The sequence below is a fragment of the Rhynchophorus ferrugineus genome, unplaced genomic scaffold, assembly GCF_030347505.1.
Source record: "Rhynchophorus ferrugineus isolate W39M unplaced genomic scaffold, kcgeb_rfMv2 rfM6, whole genome shotgun sequence".
NCBI lineage: Eukaryota > Metazoa > Arthropoda > Insecta > Coleoptera > Curculionidae > Rhynchophorus > Rhynchophorus ferrugineus.
Genome location: NW_027472585.1, coordinates 29,609,679 through 29,618,949, shown reverse-complemented (window position 1 = coordinate 29,618,949; position 9,271 = coordinate 29,609,679). Strand labels below are relative to the sequence as shown.

At 28.6% G+C, this 9,271-nt stretch overlaps 1 protein-coding gene across 1 annotated transcript; it reads left to right on the top strand.

Moving 5' to 3' along the window:
• The first annotated feature begins 284 nt into the window (after positions 1-284).
• LOC143198496 (glutathione S-transferase 1) lies at positions 285-7,567 on the top strand. Its single transcript, XM_076407751.1, has 3 exons — positions 285-466; positions 818-1,024; positions 7,177-7,567. Exons 1-3 carry the CDS (start codon positions 326-328, stop codon positions 7,486-7,488), a joined length of 660 nt encoding a protein of 219 aa, XP_076263866.1. The 5' UTR covers positions 285-325; the 3' UTR covers positions 7,489-7,567.
• Positions 7,568-9,271: the final 1,704 nt, after the last annotated feature.

The window sequence follows — 9,271 nt, the reverse complement described above, 5'->3', positions numbered from 1 at the left end:
GTTCTACGTTGATTTCGTCGTAGTGTAATCACTGCAGAAGATTTGGAAGTAATAATATTGTAAAATTATTTGTTTTCAAAAGGTGAGTATTTTACTTATGATACATGTGCGTTGCTTAAATACTAATGATTGTTTATTCAGTTAAATTAAAAGCTGGATAAGTCTTCAAAAGAATAAAAATGCAATAAAACAACTTTTAAGTGGTATTTTACTTTGTTCAATTACAATTTCATTTCAATTGCAGAATGGAATACCCCCTTAAGAGCCCCCTTATTTTCATTCAGTTAACGATATTATCTACTCATTCACGTCCTGACCAACAACGATGTCGCCAAAACTGTACGGAGTTGCCGGAAGTCCTCCTTATGGCGCTGTATTAATGTGTGCACAAACACTAGGGATTAAATTAGAAACTGTTTATGTGAACTTACTAGAAGGCGAGCATCTTAATGAAGATTACATACGAGTAAGTATCGGTAATAACTACATGTTAATAATATTTTCTATTCATTTAAATACCCGTCATGCCTCTAATGTCACCTTTTCACTGGGAACTAGAGATAAGTATAATACATCTAGTCTTTAGATAAATAAAGAAAGATATTTTAAAGATCGTGTTTATTGTAAATTAAGTGAAAAAAAATAAAGGTATTAGAACTTGTGTTTTGTTTTAATACAACATAATACTCAAGCTTATGGTTTGCTATTTTTAGAACTTTTATAACATCAAAGTATCTATAAAATTCATTTATATCAGTTGCCAAATTTAAAAAGTTGTAAACATATTTAACACAAAAATAAATTATGTTTATTTTAGAAAAATCCGCAGCATACTGTCCCATTGTTGGAAGATGATGATTTTTACTTAGCCGATAGTCATGCGATCATGGGATATCTTGTAAGCAAATATGGTAAAGAAAACAATACTTTGTATCCAAAAGATGATATAAAGAGACGAGCCACAATTGATTACTGTTTACATTTAGATTGTGGTATCATTGCATCTCGTGGACTTTTAATAAGTGTAAGTATATACATATGGACCTTTCAATAAGTTTTGTCGTTTAATAACAGGTCGTTCTTAGGCTTGTTTTTTTTCTAAATATGCTACTATTAAATAGGAAAATAAATAATAAAATGATAAAGAATAAATAATAAATAATTAGAAAATAAAATAAAGTAAAATAAAAGTAGATTTTTAGCTGTATCTTTGTATTGCATTACAATTTTTGAAGGCGATTTGCATAAATATAGTTTTTAAATGTGAAAGGAATTTTGTTAAAAGAAAATTTTGCATATTTATTGTTTCACTCAAATTGTTATACAATTTTCGATATAAAGGTCGCCAGAAAATATTTACTTTACGTAACTTAAAAATCATCAAAGAAAAATAAAGTTTCGTTAAACTAAGAATACTTGGAGTAATTTTGAAGTCTTTTCTTGATAAGTAAGTTGACTTTGGTTAATTGAATTAATTCAAAAGGGAACAACCTTATGAGCTTCCTGCAAGTTTTGTTCTCACACAAAAAATGTATAGACTTTAAAATAAACATTTTTAATTTACTAGAAAATAGGATTTATTATGTAACACAAAACTTCATCAACATTGAATATGTTTAATAGTAGAATACCAGTTTACTGAGTTAGCCTCTTTCATATCTATGAAAATTATTTCTAATAATATATATATATATATATATATATATATATATATATATATATATATATATATATAATAACAGAATTAATTGACGATTTTGGATTGTGTTAATTACATAAACTGTCCAGTTTATCACGCAATTTTCTAGAAAAAGTTCAGTAATTGCTCTTACCTCTATTTTTCATATATTATTAATGGGGCTGCAAATCTTCAATAATATGATCATGCAAAGATATGACCTGAAATCTCTACAACAAAGATTATCTTGTGGTTATAGATCCTTAATAAGCTGCTTATTTTGCGTCCTCAGATGGCCTCTTGTTCATTACAGTGTAGTCTGGCTCAAACACGTTTTGAAACATTAGTGCGAAATAAATGTTCTATCGATGAGACGATACTAAAGTTCGACATGGCCAAAATTTCCTTTATTTACACTGTACATACATACCCTCAAAATTCTTTTAAATCTGCCAGAGCGCTAAGAATTTGACAGAACACCACCTGATTGAAGTAGTCACGTGATTGGAATAATCGCATATCTTTTTTCTATGGTAGTGTTTACGATTAGATTATGAGCGGATAGTTTTGATTAGTAATTGAAAAATTAACATATATGGCTAGGAGAATTATCATATTAAAATAATTTACTAGCAGAGAATATAAAATGAAATTTATTATTTGAAACATGCCCGAAGGCTATCAGGAAATCTGTAGAAAAATATCTGTTAGAATTAAATAACTTTAATAGATAAGGTCAAAATATAACAGGGTAGAAACCCATGACAAAGGTAATATTTAACAATTTTTATACTTAGCTATATTTATTTTTATACTCTAATTTTAGATATCGAAAATAGATTAAGATTTATCAAGTTAAACAGCAATAGTTAATAGCTTTTCGGCAGGTTTAAATGAAAATCCAGTAAAGAAATACCAAAAGAAAGGGAAACAGAAAAGTATCCTTATCGTATATAGTAAGAAAAGTGTCGTATATAGTATATAATAAGGAAAGTTGGTAAAATTAAAATTAGTTATTATAATATTTTAGTATTATTCTTTTATTGTAAATATTAGTAATTTCAATAATATTAATGAATTTCAATGAAAATCAAATTTAATTTTTAAAATAAATTTATTAAAATAAAATCCTATACAAATATACATAAGTGTAAATAATATAAATGTATATAAACAAAAAGCAAAAAAAAAACTATTATGAACTCTATTTTAGGCAAAATTAAAATATCTATAATTCTTCTATAACGCCTTCCCATATTTGTTTATTGCCATCAATTTTATGGGATCTATTAGAGTTCTAACTTATCTAGATATGTTGAAGCTAAACTTTAAATCCTTCCCTTTTGATATTGCATTAACTTCATTAAACCAAAAATACAATCACACCTCATAATAACTTTTAAAATTTGGTCTTCAATTTCATTATGGATTGCACATTTAAAACACTAAAAATTTATGTGTTTAAGAGTATTTAATCTGTGGAACTACTTAATATAGAATGTAATATTGCAGAAGAGGTTTTCTTAAATAACCTGAAATAAGACTAAAATAAAATATTAGACAGGGGTGTGCAACTGCAATGGTAAGTAGTGGGGCAAAGTTTCGCTTAGTCCAATCATTGGCGGCGCTGACAACGCGAATTTGATTGGTTAGTTTAAAATAGTTATGTAGAAACCTGTAAGGAAGATACTTTGCTTTGATTGGTCTGCCATTTCCCCTGATTATTTTGTGACGTCACATTTATTGGCCAATAGTATTTAAATAAAAATCAAATTTAAATTTTAAAATTAATTTATTAAAATAAAATCCTATACAAATATACATAAGTGTAAATAATATAAATATATATAAACAAAAAGCAAAAAAAAACAATTATGAACTCTATTCTAGGCAATATTAAAATATCTATAATTCTTCTATAAGGCCTTCCCATATATGTTTAGTGCCATCAATTTTATGGGATCTATTAGAGTTCTAACTTATCTTGATATATTGAAGGTAAACTTTAAATCCTTAATCCTTTAACTTCATTAAACCAAAAATACAATCAAACCTCAGAATAACTTAAAATTTTGTCTTGAAAATCATTATGGATTGGACAGTCGAAACAATAAAAATGTATGTGTTTTTTAAAAATATTTAGATTTTAGAGTATTTAATCTGTGGAACTACTTAATATAGAATATAGACAAATATTGCATGTTGTCTCTTTTTCAGAAGTTTTGTTAATTATCCTGAAATAAGACTAAAATACAATATTAGACTTTTGTTTTCCTCAGAGCAAAATTCTCTGGAACTGAAAATATAGACTCAACTGGTGATTTAACAACCTCAAGTGGTACTAGATCTCCCGTTAAAAAAGAATATAAGTTATCTAACATGTTCATCTTCTTCACAATTTTCTCCGGGAAAATGATGTGAAAAAATTGAAATGATGAGCCCTTTTAAAAATTTCTCGAACATACTAGGGGAAGGATGCTGTTTCTACCTCTATGACCTCTAATAGATCCAACAAAAATCTTTAAGCAATTTTGGTTAAGATTTGTTAAACAAATATAGTTATTTGTAAATTTAGACAAAATAGATTTCTTTAAGTTAATAAATCCCCTAAAAGTAGCAATTAAATTTTTAATTGATGGCACCATAACAAATATTTTCTTAACAAGGCAATCAAATTTAAATATTCTACTATAAAATATATATAATTCCTCTACTATAAAATGATTGAACACTGATTGTTCTAAAAAGTTAAAGTATTGCAAATATTTTAGGGGTATTTTACAATTAAAAGTAGTATTTATTACTACTAATTATCCAGTTATATTAATTATTACCTTCTTGTAAGACTTCTTTATGTAGAGACATCACACTGACAACATACGCACAACTTGGTAGATTAATTGAATTCTATTACTACTAACATCTTCATAAGTTTTTGAATTTCTGTAAACAAACAATATATAAACAGACATGTAGTAGATGGATAATTTTATATGTACCTGATAAAACCAATGATGGATATGCATTTACCCAAATACCCGTTCGTGAAGGAAGGATAATTCTAAATTTTTCACTAATATGTCCATAACAAACACCATGACGTTGATATATTTGCATTGTGGTTTATCCAGGTAACTTGCTACTATTTACTTAATCAACCCATTTTTGGAAAGGAGCGAGATCATTCTTTGGGAAACGATGTCTAATTTCCGTAGTAGAATTTTACCCCGGTACACTACATCTTTTACTACACTGACGTATTGTCATCAATTTTTATATTATTACCCCATAATAATTAATGTAAAACAGAAAATATGCACAACGTAAAACGAAAATTTCGTGATCGAAACAAAAACCATAACCTACAAACAACAAACATAAAAATGGACGCCCATAGAAAATGCTGATTTCACACAATTTGATCGACCAATCACATTTCATGTTAGTGGCGGCACCTGGAATTTAAACTGCCAATCACAATTTGCGATCGCAGCGCTACAGTTGATTGAACTAAACAAAACATTTCCCGAAGGTCGCCTATACCGTGAAATTTCTATTTTTTCTATGATATTAGACTCTTGTTTTTCTCAGAGCAAAGTTATCTGGATCTGAAAATATAGACTCAACTGGTGATTTACCAACCTCAAGTGGTACTAGATCACCCGTTAAATAGAATATAAGTTATCTAACATGTTCATCTTCTTCACAATTTTCTCCGGGAGAATGATGTGAAAAAATTGAAGTGATGATGTGCCCTTTTAAAGATTTCTCGAACATACTAGGTGAAGGATGCTGTTTCTACCTCCATGACCTCTAATAGATCCAACACAATTCTTTAAGCCATCTTGGTTAAGATTTCTTAAACAAATGTAGTTATTTGTAAATTTAGACAAAATAGATTTCTTTAAGGTAATAAGTCCCCTAAAAGTAGCAATTAAATTTTTAATTGATGGCACCAAAACAAATATTTTCTTAACAAGGCAATCAAATTTAAATATACAATAGCTCTACTATAAAATTATTGAACACTGATTGTTCTAAAAAGTTAAAGTATTACAAATATTTTAGGGATATTTTACAATTAAAAGTAGTATTTATTACTACTAATTATCCAGTTATCTTAATTATTACCTTCTTGTAAGACTTATTTATGTAGAGACATCACAGCATACGAACAACTTGGTAGATTAATTAAATTTTATTACTACTAATATCTTCATATGTAGGTTTTGATTTTCTGTAAACAAACAATATATAAACAGACATATAGTAGAGAAATAATTTTATATGTACCTGATAAAAACAATGTTGGATATGCATTTACCCTAATATCTGTTCGTGAAGGAAGGGTAATTCTAAATTTTTCACTAAAATGTCCGTGACAGATAGCATCACCTTGATATATTTGCATTGTGGTTTATCCAAGTAACTTGCTACTATTTACTTAATCAACCCATTTTTGGAAAGGAGCGAGATCATTCTTTGGAAAACGATGTTTAATTTCCGTAGTAGATTTTTACCCCGGTACACTACATCTTTTACTACATTGACGCATTGTCGCATTCAATTTTTATATTATTACTCCATAATAATTAATGTAAAACAGAAAATAGGCACAACGTAAAACGAAGATTTCTTGATCTAAAGAAAAACCAAAACCTTCAAACAACAAACTTAAAAATGGACGCCCATAGAAAATGCTGACTTCACACAATTTGATCGACTTATCAGGTTCCATGTTAGTGGCGGCACCAGGAATTTAAACTAGCCAATCACGATTTGTGATCGCAGCGCTACCGTTGATTGAACTAAACAAGACATTTCCCCAAGGTCGCCTATACCGTGAAATTTCTATTTTTTCTATGGATACCATATGACTATTTCGATCACCTGACTGCCCTGTCAATCGTTCGCGCTCCTACGGATTTAAACAAATTTCGAAAGTGCGCATGTGCAGTGTAAGCAATGAGATTTCGGCCGTGTCGAATTTTACTGTCGTGTCTATCGACGTGCTGTCATTATATTGCTAGAAATATGGGAAATATTGTAGTTACCATAAATATGACAGTTTAAAATAACTTGATAACTGGCAATAACTGGCAATTAATTTTCTATCAAAAAATAGAATATGGTCAAACTTTTTTCAGTACTCTATTTCACATATAATATAAGTGCCGCTACCATTTTGATTTAACGCTAAAATGGGGCAAAAGTCCCGCTACCATTTTAATTGCGCGCCATTTTGATTATGTGACATTTAGCTCAGTTTCGTTTTAACCAGTGTATTGTGTAGACGTCCACATTTTATTATGGATAAATATACGCTACAAGAACGAGCAGAAAAATGATAATATTTATTGAAAGTAATCGTTCCATTATTGACACTCAGCGGAAATTGCGTCAATGGTAGCGGGACTTTTACCCCACGTTGTATATCGATATAATATATGTAACTTTTTTAGGAACTTCAGTATTTAACATAAATACTTTCGTTTTAGAAACCATTAGTGCTGAATAACATACAGCCGCCTCAGAATAATATTGATTTACTGGATGAGGCCTTCGCCATTTTGGATAAATTATTGGAGCTTAAAAATACTAAATATATAGCTGGAGATGAACTATCCATCGCAGATTTTAGTATTACAACAACCGTGACTTCCTGGGGCTTCTTTCTACACGACTATGAGAGCAAATATGCTCATATCAAATCGTACATCGATAGAATGAAGAAGGAAGATTTCTATAGTGCTAATGTCGATGGTCTAAAAGCATTCAACAATCTCATGACCGCGAAACTTAAGTCTTAAGTCGACAAATTAGATGTTTTAAAATAACGAGCCAATTAATAATCTAAGGGTTGCTTTTTAATAAATCATTTACAGCTAGTTTAAATTTGTCCTACAGAAACCTAGAAACCTATTTTGTTTTGATTGGTTCTTTATTTTACGTGATTTTTCTGGTATTACGTAACTACCCTATCATATACATCATATTTATTGGTAAATAGTATTTAAATTAAATATAAATCTAGTCTTTAAAATTAATTTATTAAAATTAAAAAATATACATAATTGTAAATAATTAATTTGTTTAATCCACAAATATAATGAACACCTAACAATAGTTTTTAAAATGTGAAAATTATTATGGATTGGACAATTAAAACACTGAAAATCTATAGAAAAAGATATCTCTCAAAATAACTAATATATTATCATTATTGCAAAATCTGGAAATTCAAAAAAAGAGATAGTTTAAAGATCTACTAATAGTATAACAAAACAACCTTGATGGAGTCGTTAATTAAAGTCAGTCTCGGATTTTTGATCTGTGGAACAAACAAACACAGGTTGGACGTTGGTTCTCTTTTTTTGTTTTGTTTTAAAAGGTTTGCCAAATATACCAATGCGCAACGATCAACTTTTGTTTTCTTCAGCGCAAAGTCCTCTAGAAACATCTTCTGTTAAAGAATAATGTAAGTTATCTGAAGAGCCGTAATTCCATCTTCCTCGCAATTTGCGTCGAAAGAATGATTTGAAAAAATCAATTGATTATAAGCGGTTTAAATCATTTTTCATATTAGCATGTGCTAGTATTAAACATTCTAGCTCAAGGATGTATACATTTGATTCCATGGGCTCAATAAATTTCAATAGAAACAATATTGGTTAAAATTTCTAAAATATAATGACTTGTAAACACAGGCAAATTATGTGGTTTTAAGGAAATAAATCCCTTTGATGTCGCAAAATGCTTAATTGGTGGCACCATAAAAAATATTTTCTAATTATCTAAATCTATTCTAGTTAACCATTACCTCTTAGAAAGAATTATTACGATAGGGTACGATACGATAACCTCACATTTTTCGAACAGCTGGATACAAGATTTAGTAGAGGCCAAATGTTGACACCGAAGTCAAGTAAAGTAAAATAAATTAACCAGAGATCTAATATAAACATTCATAGGACAATTTGATATATTAAAGCAACACTAAACATAGATTTTGTAAAGTACTTAATGGAGTTACATATGCTTCTAATTTTGTAAGGCATTATTAAAATGAACTATAACATTATAATTTTTTATTGCATTTACTCAAATATTACAAGGATATTTGATACAGTGCAGGATAATTTTTTTGTTCCACAGAAGTGCTAAAAGTTTCAGAAAATCAAACATCCATCATCAAATATATACAACTTAGACCTTTTTAAGTTGTAATTATTATCAACTATTTTAGTAGTTCTGTCTTAGCAAATATGGGACACATGATTTCAATAATATTATTCTCGTAGTTCCGTACTGATGATTGTACTATAATTAGGTACTTTTATAACTTTAAGTGGTTGCTTTCTTTTGGAGTGGAGTTTTCAGTTCTGGTCAATTAAAATCTTATTAATCACACTTATTAATAACTTAAGAATAGTAAAGATAAGAATAATTTATGATTAATAGCAGTTTAGGAACAAGTCTAAAAGGTTTATAATATTTATTTATTTAGAAATATATCCATTTCAAAGACAAAATTGCTATTTCAAATATCACTACGATTAAATAACGATATAACAATATATGGTTATAATCACA

What these genes read in the sequence shown, in the direction of transcription:
- LOC143198496 (XM_076407751.1), top strand. Translation starts at nt 326, where the DNA reads ATGTCGCCAAAACTGTACGGAGTTGCCGGAAGTCCTCCTTATGGCGCT. An exon ending in TTAATGAAGATTACATACGA is followed by an intron (nt 467 to 817) that starts GTAAGTATCGGT and finishes TGTTTATTTTAG; the next exon opens with AAAAATCCGCAGCATACTGT. An exon ending in CTCGTGGACTTTTAATAAGT is followed by an intron (nt 1,025 to 7,176) that starts GTAAGTATATAC and finishes CTTTCGTTTTAG; the next exon opens with AAACCATTAGTGCTGAATAA.